At 44.4% G+C, this 15000-nt stretch overlaps 2 protein-coding genes across 2 annotated transcripts in view; both read right to left on the bottom strand.

Moving 5' to 3' along the window:
* The window catches only part of plekha3 (pleckstrin homology domain containing, family A (phosphoinositide binding specific) member 3), a 10582-nt gene extending 4820 nt beyond the window's left edge, over nucleotides 1-5762 (bottom strand). Inside the window, exons 1-5 of the mRNA XM_070978203.1 lie at nucleotides 5432-5762; nucleotides 3930-4046; nucleotides 3692-3841; nucleotides 2006-2127; nucleotides 1790-1894 (exon numbers count right to left, since the gene is read on the bottom strand). Coding sequence (XP_070834304.1) covers nucleotides 1790-1894; nucleotides 2006-2127; nucleotides 3692-3841; nucleotides 3930-4046; nucleotides 5432-5471 — 534 coding nt within the window. The 5' untranslated portion in view covers nucleotides 5472-5762. The remainder of the gene's footprint in view (nucleotides 1-1789; nucleotides 1895-2005; nucleotides 2128-3691; nucleotides 3842-3929; nucleotides 4047-5431) is intronic.
* Nucleotides 5763-7807: 2045 nt separating this feature from the next.
* LOC139341451 (pyridoxal kinase-like) overlaps nucleotides 7808-15000 on the bottom strand; it is a 25094-nt gene continuing 17901 nt past the window's right edge. Inside the window, exons 7-11 of the mRNA XM_070977997.1 lie at nucleotides 14078-14123; nucleotides 13850-13961; nucleotides 13608-13744; nucleotides 13184-13250; nucleotides 7808-12539 (exon numbers count right to left, since the gene is read on the bottom strand). Of these exons, the coding sequence (XP_070834098.1) occupies nucleotides 12424-12539; nucleotides 13184-13250; nucleotides 13608-13744; nucleotides 13850-13961; nucleotides 14078-14123 (478 nt within the window). The 3' untranslated portion in view covers nucleotides 7808-12423. The remainder of the gene's footprint in view (nucleotides 12540-13183; nucleotides 13251-13607; nucleotides 13745-13849; nucleotides 13962-14077; nucleotides 14124-15000) is intronic.

Here is a 15000-nt window from a genome sequence, read left to right as displayed (position 1 = left end):
TACACAGCACGCAGGATGCAGTACTCAGTGCACAGCATGCAGTACACAACATGCAGTACTCAGTACACAGCACGCAGTACACAACATGCAGTACTCAGTGCACAGCACGCAGGACGCAGTACACAGTACACAGTGCACAAGACACAGTGCACAACATACAGTACTCAGTACACAGCACGCAGGACGCAGTACACAGCACGCAGGACGCAGTACTCAGTGCACAGCACGCAGGACACAGTACTCAGTGCACAGCACGCAGGACGCAGTACACAGCACGCAGGACGCAGTACACAGCACGCAGGACGCAGTACTCAGTACACAGCACGCAGTACACAACATGCAGTACTCAGTACACAGCACACAGTACACAACATGCAGTACTCAGTGCACAGCATGCAGGACGCAGTACACAGTGCACAGGACACAGTACACAACATGCAGTACTCAGTACACAGCACGCAGGACGCAGTACACAGCACGCAGGACACAGCACGCAGGACGCAGTACACAGCACGCAGGACGCAGTACACAGCACACAGGACGCAGTACACAGCATGCAGGACGCAGTACACAGTGCACAGGACACAGTACACAACATGCAGTACTCAGTACACAGCACGCAGTACACAGCACGCAGTACTCAGTACACAGCACACAGGACACAGTACACAACATACAGTACTCAGTACACAGCACGCAGGACGCAGTACACAGCACGCAGTACTCAGTGCACAGCACGCAGGATGCAGTACACAGCACGCAGTACTCAGTACACAGCACACAGGACGCAGTACACAGCACGCAGTACTCAGTACACAGCACACAGGACGCAGTACACAGCACGCAGTACTCAGTACACAGCACGCAGTACTCAGTGCACAGCACGCAGGACGCAGTGCTCAGTACACAGTACACAGTATGCAGTACAGAGTACATCAGCAGCAGATTTTTTGACAGCCTGAAACAATAACTGACACCTGCACTGGTCTCAAACATCTAATTTATATGTGTGGAAGTTGAAGTACTTTTTCTGAAGTACACATAGCAGTACCACAGTGTACAAATACTCTGTTATAAATAAAAGTTCTGCATTCAAAAATCTCATAAAAGTAATCCTGGAAATATTTAGAGTTCAGAAGTAGCAGTACTCATTCTGCGGACTGATTGCTGTAGCAGCAGAGCTTAAATACTTGGTGTACTGCAGCAGAGCTTTAATACTTGGTGTACTGCAGCAGAGCTTAAGTACTTGGTGTACTACAGCAGAACTTAAATACTTGGTGTACTGCAGCAGAGCTTTAATACTTGGTGTACTGCAGCAGAGCTTAAGTACTTGGTGTACTACAGCAGAACTTAAATACTTGGTGTACTGCAGCAGAGCTTTAATACTTGGTGTACTGCAGCAGAGCTAATCTTAACCAGATATCACAGTTTGTTTATGTATATTTGTACTAATACTCGGAGTCTGCAGTGAAACTAATGTCAAATAAATGTACCAAAGTAAAAAGTTAATATTTACTTCCAAAATGCAGTGGGGTCAAAGTATAAAGTACTATAAAATTATAATACTCCAGTAAAGTACAAGCACCTCAAAAGCGTACTTAGGTATAGTACTTGAGTAAATGTACTTAGTTACTTTGCACCACTGAAGACTGACATCCAGCTGGCTTCACACAGGCTGAAACTAGTTTTAGAAACAGGACAAATATGTTTAAAATGTCTCCAACAAATACTTTGAGTACTTTGAGTTTGACTGCAGACTCTGCTCGCTGACTGATGAAAGTGGATTCACCCTCTCAGGAGGCCGGAGGTCAGGGGTCAAACTCTGGTTGGCCAGGCTCATGCACTCCTCCAGAGTCCTGATGAAGGTGGCACAGGTGGCGCTGAGGAGGGACGCCTGCAGAGACACGAGGACCTGAGGCTGTAACTGCACCAGAGGACGGACACAAGTCCTCACAAACACACCAAAGTGACAAAAGCACTTTTGAAACAAACACAGGAAAGTCACCTCAGAGGTGGGTGTGGCCTCGGCGTCAGCACTGTGCTGTGATTGGATAGTTTGGACCTGTTGGACGAGGAGGTCACAGTATAGACGAAGTTCAGACATCTTTGTCTTCAGACAGTCAGGACCTGGTGACGGACGGACAAACGAACACACACACACACACACACACACACACACACACACACACACACACACACACACACACACACACACACACACACACAAAATCTTTTAAGATTTCACACAGAGTGCCAGTAAGGAGCTGCAGTACAGCGTCATTTTCCTTCCTCATTTTGTGTGTGCGTGTGTGTGTGTGTGTGTGTGTGTGTGTGTGTGTGTGTGTGTGTGTGTGTGAGATAATGTATCCTCCAGACAATGACGTCGCAAAGTGTTTCAAAGGGTTTCAAAGTGTTTCAAAGTTTCAAAAAGTTTTAAAGTGTTTAAAAAGCTTCAAAGTGTTTCAGAGTTCCAAAAAGTTTCAGTGTTTCAAAAAGTTTCAAAGTGTTTCAAAAAGTTTCAAAGTGTTTAAAAAGTTTTCAAGTGTTTCAAAAAGTTTCAAAGTGTTTCAAACTTTCAAAACGTTTCAAAGTGTTTCAAAGTTTCAAAGTGTTTCAAAAAGTTTCAAAGTGTTTCAAAAAGTTTCAAAGTGTTTCAAACTTTCAAAACGTTTCAAAGTGTTTCAAAGTTTCAAAGTGTTTCAAAAAGTTTCAAAGTGTTTAAAAAGTTTCAAAGTGTTTCAAAAAGTTTCAAAGTGTTTCAAAAAGTTTCAAAGTGTTTCAAAAAGTTTCAAAGTGTTTAAAAAGTTTCAAAGTGTTTCAAAAAGTTTCAAAGTGTTTCACAGAGTTTCAAACAAACATTCACACTCACACTCACACCTACGGACAATTTAGAGTCATCAATTAACCTAATGAGCATGTTTTTGGTCTGTGGGAGGAAGCCGGAGAGAACCCACGCATGCACGGGAAGAACATGCAAACTTCACACAGAAAGGCCCCGCCTGACCCGGGGATCGAACCGGCAACCTTCTTGCTGTGAGGCACGCGCACTACCTGCTGCGCCACCGTGCAGCCCCCTCAAAGTGTTTCAAAAAGTTTAAAAGTGTTTCACAGAGTTTCAAAGTCTTTCAAAGAGTTTCAAAGAGTTTCAAAGTGTTTCAGAGTTTCAAAGTGTTTCACAGAGTTTCAAAGTGTTTCAAAAAGTTTAAAAGTGTTTCACAGAGTTTCACAGAGTTTCAAAGTGTTTCAAAAAGTTTAAAAGTGTTTCACAGAGTTTCAAAGTGTTTCAAAAAGTTTAAAAGTGTTTCACAGAGTTTCACAGAGTTTCACAGAGTTTCAAAGTCTTTCAAAGAGTTTCAAAGAGTTTCAAAGTGTTTCAGAGTTTCAAAGAGTTTCAAAGAGTTTCAAAGTGTTTCAGAGTTTCAAAGTGTTTCACAGAGTTTCAAAGTGTTTCACAGAGTTTCACAGAGTTTCAAAGTGTTTCAAAGAGTTTCAAAGTGTTTCAAAAAGTTTAAAAGTGTTTCACAGAGTTTCACAGAGTTTCAAAGTCTTTCAAAGAGTTTCAAAGAGTTTCAAAGTGTTTCAGAGTTTCAAAGAGTTTCAAAGAGTTTCAAAGTGTTTCAAAGTGTTTCAGTTTCCTTTTCGTCTTTCAGACAAAGAGGAACGAGCACAGATTTCTAGATGAACTCGGTACCTTTGTGCTTGTGGCTGTCCAGAGTTCCAGCTTTGGACGAGCCTAACGCCACCAGCCACCTCTGTCTCTCTGCGGCGTTCACAGCTCGGACGTAGAAATGCTGCTCGCCGGGGATGATCAACTCCAGACGCGTCGGATCTGTTGGATGAACTGAAAGAGACAAAGATGACGGTGTTTACGGTAGTGTGAGCAAGGACTGGGGAGGTCACCTGCCGGGCTTTTCAAACAGCGCTCCGACCTTTAATGTCACAGACGGACATCTTGATGGATCCTTTGCTTCCTTTGCCGACGTCGTCCTCGCTGTCGTAGTAAGAGATGACTCCGTTCTCTAAGACGAACCAGCGAGGCTGCCAGCCTGCGCACAGGAAACAACTTCAAAACTTCCATAAAACTGACAGTGAGGCTGAAATACTTTAAGAATGATGGACCCTGAGGTTCAAACTAATTATCATTTTCTATTACTCTACACATTGATTAACTAGTTATTTAGTCTATAAAGTGTCAGAAACAAGCTAACCTAAATCCAAAAGTGACATCTGCAAAACGAACATATTCAAATCATTATCAGTCAACAATCACATGAATCCAAGAAGCTCCTAGTCATCACTGAGAACCTGGAAACAGGAAATACTTGATGTTATGGCCTGAAAAATTTCTTACAACGTTTAGTAATTATCAAAAAAAATCATCAGCTTGACATTTCCATGAAGCTGACACAGTTTTAAGTGAAAAAAGTGAAAAATCAAAACTGCATGACGGAAAAGATCGGACTTTATTAATTCACACTAAATTAAGAAATTATCATTAAATATTCAGTATATTTCATTTTGTCTGTCTGTTAAAGAAATCAATAATAATAATCAATTTTAAGTATAGATTTGTCTTTCATGACCACGACGTCCTCACAGGACTCACCTGAAGGACTGTCTCTAATGTTACCGGTGTGTGATTTTTGACTTTGGATGCAGACCAAACACAAAACCTGAATTATGTAAAAGATTTTTCATGAAAAAGACAAATATGACAAAGGAAAGTAAACTTTACTGTCATTAAGGCAGAGGTACAGAGGTAAACATGCTGTAATCCAATCCATGTGTACTTTCTGTACTCAGATCTTTTACTCTGCTGTTTTAATTATGATGGGACACATCAGAGTAAAACAGAGGAATGTAATAGATAACTATGTCCACATGACACTCATCAGGTTACAGTGGGAGACATCTCGGTCCTCAGCAGTGTGTATTTTGTCCTTTACCACTTTTATTTATAGACTCGCCATGTGGACACCCGTCAGGTCAAATGTCCCCACAGTCTCTGCTGCTGCTGGTTGTTTTTATCCTTTTCTTTCTAACAGCACATAATGAGGCTTTATGTTCGTGCTTGCTGTCAGCAACAGATGAGTCAGTGCTACACATTAGCATTAGCTGCAGGCTAAATATGTGTTGAACGGAACTGGATGATACTGAGCCTGTTTCACGCTGATACGATGCTCCTGTTGTTGGCTGCTAAGTCTGGTCCGGAGTATAACTTCGGACTCAGTTGGATAAATTCAATAGTTATTCAGTCTCAGCAGTAGCACGGCTAGCATCCCGTCATGTCCTATCCTTGCTATAATAACGTTAGCATGTTAGCTACGGCCAAGGCTAACACAAACATCGTTCTCCGTTCAGTCGTTTTGTCTGCGGTTGGCCACAAACAGTCAGGTAAAAAACCTGCTAGACGGTCAAACTGACGACTCACCTGTCATGTAATTTGTCCATTTGTACAGAACCCCCTCCATGGTTTCACTTCACATCTGCTAATTTGCCTGTTAGCTTGTCGCTGTAGCTCAACAGGCTGTAGCAGCGAGCTAGCTAACGTTCGCCGTCTGCGGACTGACAGTCGGTTAGACAATAACTCTCATCGTGAGACGCCACCTCTCTAAAAACGTGTCAGCTGTTTGCGGTTTGTGAGAGCTGAGCGGCGGTGCTGTCAGAGTTAAGTCATGCTGAGGGTTAGTTTGTGCTGAGCTGGGTTAGCAGGAAAAAATGTCAACAAAACAGCAGCTCTTCTACGGCAAGCGGCTCGGGTCATTTGACAAGGACAAGAAGTATTTGAACTACTGCTACTTAGAAAGTACGAGTTTTACTTCTTAGGAAGAACTCAGATCATTTAGACGAGTAAGACAACAAACATGACGCAGTAAAAATACTGTTTCAAATTGGTTCAAATTCAGAGTACAGTCAGGTAATGTACTTTAAGTATGAAAAGTCGAAGTACCAAAGCACGGAAGTGTCCTCTGTCACTGTTGTACGTCATACTCTATCATTAGACTATTATGACTAATGCATTAACGTCAAAACAGGATTAACTCATGATTATTATTTTCGTAATGGATTAATCTGCTAATCATTTATTCAATTAATTGATTTAATTGGTGAATAGTGAGGAATGTTATTACAATTACCCAGAGCCCAAAGAGACACCTTCACAGTGCTTGTTTGTCCAAACCTCTAAATTATTAAAATGATTTAAAGGAAAGCAGCAAATTCACATTTCAGAAGCTGAAACTCTGAGATGTTTTTGCATGATTAATCAGCTAATCAAAATGATCCATTGATCATTTCAGCTGTACTTGTACACACTGTGGGTAGTTTCATTCATAACAAAGCAGCATATTTTATTAGCTCTTCATATGTTTTGTGTGCAAATATCTTGAAGTAAAAGTACAATAATTATTGCTGATATGTGGTAGTAGTACACATATAGAGTGGCATGAAAAAAGGAGACTGAGGGTATTTCAGTGCAGTACCGAGGTACATGTTCCGTTGTACTACTGCTGCTGTAAGAGGTGGAAATGTAGAGGTTAAATAAGACAAAAGAAGAGAAAACAAACCTTTCGTGAGCCTTTACTTTTGACCCCAGAAATAATGATGATTTCATGGACATTTCAATTTGTTACTGATGTCAAATTAAAGAGCAAAGTGATGAACCATCGCTCAGCCTCAGCTCAGTGATTTGAGGCTGAACTGTGCAGCACGAGCTGCCTCACCTCAGTTATGAGTCACAGCGCTGCAGACAGAACGAAGCTGCTTTCTCTGCTGATGAAGTACAGTGAATGCAGATACTGTATTATTACAGCTATAATTAGAATGAATTAGAATTACATTTCAAAGGAATCTCTCATTAATTATATGTTGAAAATGAAGAGTCTTTGCGCATTTGTCACTTTGGTTTTCTTTAAAGGTTATCAACCAAACTGTCTGATGTGCCGGCGTCACTCACTGCTTTTATTACTTCAGTTCAGTCAGCTGTCCTCTGCATCCAATCATGTTCACCATTTTCAAGTCTGGGCAGAAAAAGTGGACAAAGGTCTGAACGTCACTGTGTGATGAAACATACTGAGAGCAGCCCACACCTGGACAGTGATGATGCAGGTTAATCAGCATCCTGATTGGCCGTACCTGTCAGGTGGATGGACTGTTGGTATAGAGGCGCTCACTGAGCACCAGACAAACCATCTTTCTGATCTTTTATTTCAACTTAAAAAATGGCAGTGTGTGTTCATATTTTTGGTGCGTGTAGGAAATAATATGAAATGTTTGCTTACATGATCTCTGGTGGTATTTGTCTCGTTTAATGAGCTCTCGTTGGTTTCCTGATGAGAGGCTCCTGCTCTGTTTCTGTTCGGGGATGATCTATGTTCTGCTGCAGAGTCCCACTTCACCACAAGGCTCCTGCTTAAATTCACCACAATGCAGGAAAAGTCTTTGAAACAGGAGGCGTGGAGGAGCAGCAGGGACTCTGTAAATTTGCCCCAAACACTAGAGCACTGGCCTACTGTTGGCAGTAGTATTTCTACTACTGCAGTATTTGTACATGACTGCCCTGAGCTGCACGCGTCGGTTGATTTCTGTATTTATACGTCATGGATGGAGCGACCTGGAGTGACTTTTTAATGGTGAAAGTAAATAACTTCTGTTGTAATGAAGATGACAGAAGGGGACAGAAAGTAATCTATTACCTCAGAAAAGTTCCTCTTTGAAACACCAACAGGAAATGAATTTCTATCAAAGAGGTGAACCCAGAAAGAGACCACACAATTTCTAAAATCCAAGAAATTCTAATCACGTTGATCCGGTGTTCAGAATTCTTCACGTCTCTTTATTGCATTAGAACATACATTTCTCATATAGATCTATATATATCGTATATTTATAAATGTGAATTTGTACACTACAATCTTTTATTGTAACATGTTAGAAAATACTCGTAACGCTCCAAAAACATAGCACTAAAAACAGTTACCAAACAATGATTATTACATTTCCTCGTTTTGTTTTGGCCACCAAGAACAGAAGAACAAGATGGCGGAGATGAAAGTCGGTCAGCAGAGGAGGGGAGGGCGGACAGCGTGGAGCATCGAGTAAAGCCGAGTCAGCGGTAACCATGTAAACGAGGCGAGTCGAGAGGCGAAGGGCCTGCTGACGACACATTTCACTGCCAACGTTTTTTCTGCTTTCAGTCCGTTCTGTGTTTTGGGAAGTCGTAGAGCTCCTTTTCTATCATCAGTTTAGCCTTAAAGTAACACTGAGTAAGACTCAAAGAGCAGAAAATGACCCCCCCACCGCTCTGCGCAGCCTTCAGCTGTGACCAGCTCGCTGCCAGTTTCCATCAGACTGCAGGAACTGCTCTCAGCCACAAACTCACAGCAGCCCTTTCAGAGCTGGCTGCTCGGCCAGGAAGGGCTGATGAAGACGGACGATTATTCAGCAGGAGCTGAAATCTGACTGCACTCGGTCTGTCCAGGGTGACGCTGAAGGACACGTCACGTCACGGACTGCTCAAAGCACAAAGGCGGCCATCTTTAATTCACGACTACCCAGCAGCCGGTTGCACCAGCTGTTTGTAGGTTCAGAGTTAGTCTAGTCATCAAAAAGGGTTTGCTCACTGAAAACGGGTCTCACCTGGTGGAGATTCATAGGTACTAAACATTAACGCGTACTGTTAGCCAGCGAAGCAGCTACATGATCGCAGCAACATTAGCCTGCTAACATTTGACCGCTCAGACTGAAGCGACCAAACGCTTCAAAATGCTCTTTGTGATGATACAAACTGCCAAAAAACACAACACACCTAAAATGTTCTGCCAACATCTCCGGCTGAACAGTTTGGCCCTTTAAAAGACTCATTTTAAAAAGCTGTTTTCAAGCTCGTGTGTTTACACGTCCTTCGAATGTGAAACCCACAGAGAGCCAGAGCCACTCAAGCAGCTAACACACACACACACACACACACACACACACACACACACACACACACACACACACACACACACACACACACACGGCGAATTTTAAAAACTAACAACATGGACACGACGACCAGCGCTGAACAGGTTAAAATGTGGACAGGTGGGGGAAAGACAGCTGTCAAACACTGTGTAACATCACAGAATGATTGTCCTCTTGAGAGCATCTCCCCTCCCTCCTCAGGTCTTCTCTTTACCCCCCCCACTCTCACACACACACACACACACACACACACACACACACACACACACACACACACACACACACACACAACCCTGTGACCATAAAGGACTTTTCTACACACACACGTGCACACACACTCTCTCACAGCACACGCAGACACACTGAATCAATGGGAACACGTTGACCAGTAACATGGCAGACTGGTTGTCAGCAGGAAGCAGAGGATTGGTTAGTGCACGTGTCGCTTAGAGCAGAGCTTAAAGCTGGTTGGCCAAGCGCAGACAAATGAGCAACGGACCGTGAGTCCAAGAGGCCTGTTCACATCCGCTCTGAGCGTCTGTCTATGGAGTCAAACGGATCGATCACTGGTTCAGCAGGAAGTTAACTGACAATAATTTGATCACGTTTCAATCGCTCAGCTGAAAAACTGCTGCTTTTTCTGTGTCACACTCAATCAAAAAAACAAGCCAAAGACTTCCGGTCGTTTCATGAACCGTTTCAGTTACTGTCCAATCACATTAAGTGATCGTGAAAACAGACAAGCCGAGCTCGTCTCCTCTCAGGCGACTGTAGGACTGACGTTTGCCGTCCACAGGTAGGACTGCTGGTTTCCTTCCTCCCCCCTCCTCCCCTCCTCCCCCTCAGCGAGCAGTATGTGGTGGTGTTATGATATTAGCTTCCTAAGGCAGTATCACAGTACAGTCCATAGAGAAACAACAGCAGTACAGAATTACACTGGCCTGCCCAGAACCTCACAGCTCAGGTGGGACACCGACGCCGTCTGGATTCGTCTTTTCGCTCTTTTTTCAGCCTCTGATTATTTGTTCATACTTTCCAAAAAGGTGTGTTGTTGCCAAGCAGAGCATGTTGAAATTTCAGCTGTTTCCTGATGTTAAACATTCAAATCAGGAAGCAGCGAGGGGGAAGAAAAGCTTCTGATGGAACATAAAAAGGTTAAACTCATTAAACTCTCACCTCTTTCGGCGCCCTGGTAGCTCAGCGGGCTAAGGCACATGCCAAGTTCTAACGACATCATTGGTTTGAAAGCGGCTCATGACCTCGGTCACGTCAGATTCTCCTCGCCTCTGCCCGCTCACACTCCGCTGTGACCAACAGCCTGCGACGCCATGGCGGCCACCCAGTCTGTATGAGCACCATCACGTCCTACAAACACCAGAGACTTCTAATCCGAATCAGAGCAGACAACACGCTGCTTCTGGGCAGCAAGTCAGCTAGTTTGGTAGCTGGTTAGTTAGCTGGTTAGTTAGCTTAGCAGAGATCTGCTGCCTGTCTGAACGTCGGATAGTCAATCAATCATTGAATCGTTCAGATTTTTCATGGTTCCAGCTCCTCATGTGAGGATGTGCTGCTCTGTGTGACTGTAGATTCACTATGTTTGGGTCTATCGGACGATCTGAAGACGTTACCATGACTTCTGGGAAGTGACGATGGGCTTTTTTTATGTCACTTTGAAGCCAAAACAAGAATTGGAAAAAACTCGATTGGACATAAAAAATGATTAATTTTAAAAAGGAAATCTGCCATCTTACTGATAAACAAGCATGAGTTCGCCCAGAAGCTACAGCAGATTTCTTCTTACATTTAACTTCGAAACTTCTCCCGCCACCATATTAATAATCAAACTTCTTCACACATCTGGTCTGGTGTTGAATCACAGTGGAGTGCGAAGTGAACCGAAGACATTTCCTAAAACAAGCGTGGACAGAGCTGCTGCCGGACGTGGGGGACGTCTGCCCCTGATGACCGGGGTCCCCTCTTCTACTTGCAGAGGCCTCCAGTGAATTCAGTGGCACAACTCTCAGATGTAGGGTTCTGGGCCAGAGCCGGGCCGGGAACCACCCGGCGTGCTGCGGGCTGGTTCTGGCACTGAGGTGGTCAATTCTGGACGAGCACAAGTAAAACTGGCCCGGACGGCTCAGGTCGCCCATTTTCATTTGTGTTGGTTAAGACGAAAGCGGTTCAACTATTTACTAGGACTATTAGACAATGACCTATTTCTAAGAGGGGACAAGGACTGGAGCCACTGGAGCCTCCAGGAGTGCCAGAACCAGTCCACGTGTCTCTGGTTTGGGTGATATCGTAGTGCGTGTGGTCTATAGTACAGTAGCATCAACACAATGGTCCAAGAGACAGATCAGATAGAAGATATCATACAGATGGTCCAATACAGTTATAGTACAACATCTATACATCAACTATACATTGTGCGTTTTTTTTTCCTTTGTTATATTTTCGAGGGTCTCAGGGGTTAGACTTGGTCACCATTACATCACTGCTGTAAGACGGGGAGGGGGTGAAATAGCGGTGGGCAGAGCCATAGATAAACAGTGTTTGATCAGTCCAGTACCACCAGTGTCAGTGCAGAATCCTGCTGGTGTGGAGGACCACCGCTGGACCAACGAAGAAGACAGTTTATACTTCATAACTTAGAGGCAGAGTTTTGATTCAGCAGCTGGACTGAAAACACTTTCAACTGTGGATCGCTTTTCTTAAAAGAGACCAAAAAGAAAAAGTCTTCATGAACAAAGTCATGACATCACAAAGGCGCCATTTCCACCTGGTGTTGTGTCTGGACATGTTCTCCGGATGAGAGAAAACACGTTAATGCACTGAGGTGTGACCGGACCTGAACCTGTCTGAACACATCTGGAGCTGGTCTGGTGCACATGCTTGGACCAGTTCTATCCACCCTATGGATGCTTCCTTTAGGGAACATTAGCAGGAAACACTTTCATTGCTATGCAGATGATACCCAGCTGTATTTATCAATGAAGCCAGAAGAACCCATCAGTTAACTGGACTCTAAGCGTGTCTTAAGGACATAAAGACCTGGATGACCTGCAAGGTTTGGTTGCTAAATTCGGACAAAACCTTCAACCAGATACTTTCAAATGTGAATGTAGCTTCTGTAAGCAGTTACAGTCCCACCTGACCGACGGTCTGTCTATCTATGGCTCTGGTTCCAAACAGGGTTTGGGTAAAAGGACGTAGGAGTTACAGGTTAAAGGTACAGATTCAGGGTTAGGACACAGAGGACTTAAAGGGGAAAAGGGTTTAGGGGGAAAGGACTAAAGGGGTTACAATACTGAGGGGTTTCAGGAGTCTGGATCATGACGTGCTGACGTTTGGAAATGACAGTCAAGGTTTACAGTGATGAGAGATTTACGGAGATACAGGACTGGAGAGGTTTATGGGTGAAGAGGACACGGTTAGTATGAGTCTTATGGGTCGGAAATGTTAGGATATGACTGTGGCCTCCGTGACTATAGCAGGGTCCTCTATGTCAGCTTTACTTTGAACCATCCTCAGCTCCAGCTGGGGCGGACTGGGCCTCCGACCAGGACCTGCTAACTCTGGGGGGGGGGGGGGGCAGATAGAAGTACAGAGATGAATAAAGACAAACATTATTTTAAAGCCACATCACACATTTCTCTTTAAATGTGAGCAAGTTATCACTGTGAGAGGGTTAGGGTTAGGGTTAGGCCAGCCCATCACAGCCCACAGTCAGACACCCAGCAGCAGCTCAGACCTGCACATGTGAAGCCTTCACAGGCTGCTGAGGCTCAGGCAACCTCAGGAAATGAGTTCAGAGACGTGTGGGCGGCATCACGTGTCTTCTGTCCACTGTAAACTGTAAAAACTTTAAAATCTGCCACACACTGCCAGTGTTCAAATGAGCACAAGTCTATGCTGCTTTAATGCTGTATTTAACCAATATTTGTGTCAACGAAGCCACAGCGTGACTCCTTATTTCTTTTTCCTTTAACCTCCAAAAGCGTTCAGTCACGTCCACATCTGCCATCAAATGCATCAGGACAGTCAACAGAATGAGATTTTAACCCTCCTGTTGATCTGTGTGTGTGTGTGTGTGTGTGTGTGTGTGTGTGTGTGTGTGTGTGTGTGTGTGTGTGTGTGTGTGTGTGTGTGTGTGTGTGTGTGTGCAGGTGTGAGCACAGTCAAAGCCTCAGGTGTGGACAGGAAGTCCTACTTGTCTTACCGTGAGCATACGAAATGGTCCTCTGGATAACATGGTGCATCACTGAAAATGTCTTCTCACAGGCCGTCTGGGACAAAAGACAACAAAGACACTATTATGTCTGCATGTGTGTGTGTGTGTGTGTGTGTGCATGTGTGTGTGTTTGAATTAGTTAGGGGTACAGGAGCCCCCAGAGGAGACCCGAGCTCCACCAGATGCAACAAAAACTGAAAAACTGCTGAATAACATCCACGTCTCACTGCGACTAATGTCAGACAGAAATACATCAGATCAGAGTCATCAGCAGCTCTGTGCCTTCATCTTCACACGGTGTGATGTGCACACTCTTCATCACATATTACCTCTCATGGCAGACGTCATGTGCTGGAGTGTATGTGTCATCTCTGTGAGCATCAGTGTAAGTGGCGCACCGGAGCTTTCGTACCTTCAGGTCGTTCGGGTAGTGGTGCGTCCACGCGAGCAGCATAGCAGCAAACAGATCTCCAGTCCCGACGAAGACGGCGTCCACTTTGGGAACTTCTATTCGAACTCTTTGTGTCGTCCTGCTGCCGTCAGGACGAACTGAGTAGAAGAGACACACACGACACGTCCAAGGGTTCATTTGGCCGGCTGGTCTCATACGTATACATACAGACATGCACATGCACACTAATTCACGTCATTTACCGTGACGCTGGCTGCCCAACGACACTAGGAAGCGATCCCCCAGCCTGGAGGGCAGATCGGAGGAGGTGATGACCACTGTGTCTGGGCCCATAGCGTGGAGAAGGTCCATGACCTGCAGACAGTCAGTGAGGGAGACATGCATTAAGTCAGCTGACAAAAAGCTGACAAAGCAAGAAAAATCAGGAAGCAACAGGCAAGAAATTCTAGAAGAGAGGAACCTCCGAGTACCTCTACAGCGTCTTTCTCTGTGCTGATGTTTTTCCCTGTCAGTAATCTGAAACACAAGCAAACACACGAGCAGCATGTCAACACGCCGTAAGACAAGACTGGAAATGAAGTCAGAGACAGGAACACACACAAAGTCCAGAGGAAAACACTTCGTTCAAAGCGTTACGCTCCTGAGTGAAGGGAGCCTTTGGTTTACAGAGGAACCCTGAACCTGGCTCTGCAGGCACTCACAAACACCACTAGGTGGAGCAAGTGGACTGCGACGCTGAAGGTATGACTGAGTTCAGACAGTCGTCTCTGAAACTGTGGCTTCATGGGTCTGTTTTCAGAAATGCAGCCATTTTGACAATGAAAGGTTAAAAACGTGGGACACTTCTTACCTCTGCCTGTCCGTCAATGGGGACGATTAAAGTGTGACTGAAAACTGAACAGATATTTAGATGCTGCTGTCTGAAGAGTGAAATCAGCCTCTTACACCCTCCAGTCGCTCCGTCATTACAAACCCACGGAGGCAGCGTGGCCGAGCCGTGCTTCATTTAATTCACTGATGTTTTCAAAGATCACATATTAAACCAGGGAAATGTCACTGATGCATCCACTATATTTCCATTTGGTGTCACTTTGCAGCCATTAAAATATCTTAACTTTAAACAGCTTCAACAAGATGATATTTGATATATTCACGTTGTGGAAAAGAAAGACTTCAAGCGACGTAACTCTTTAAAGGCGCGTACACGAAAGATAAGAGGGGAGCTCAGCTAGTTTGACTTCATGCTTTCCCAAATTTCTGGAACCACGAAATGAGATATTAGATAACAGAGTGAGTGCATTACATAAAGATGGAGGTCACAGTCACAGACTCACTGAGGTGTGGGTCACATCAGCCAAAGAGGTTTATTTTAAGTGTAAGAACACAAAGCGTC

Source organism: Chaetodon trifascialis, chromosome 13, assembly GCF_039877785.1.
Source record: "Chaetodon trifascialis isolate fChaTrf1 chromosome 13, fChaTrf1.hap1, whole genome shotgun sequence".
NCBI lineage: Eukaryota > Metazoa > Chordata > Actinopteri > Chaetodontiformes > Chaetodontidae > Chaetodon > Chaetodon trifascialis.
This window is presented reverse-complemented; position numbering and strand designations above follow the sequence as displayed.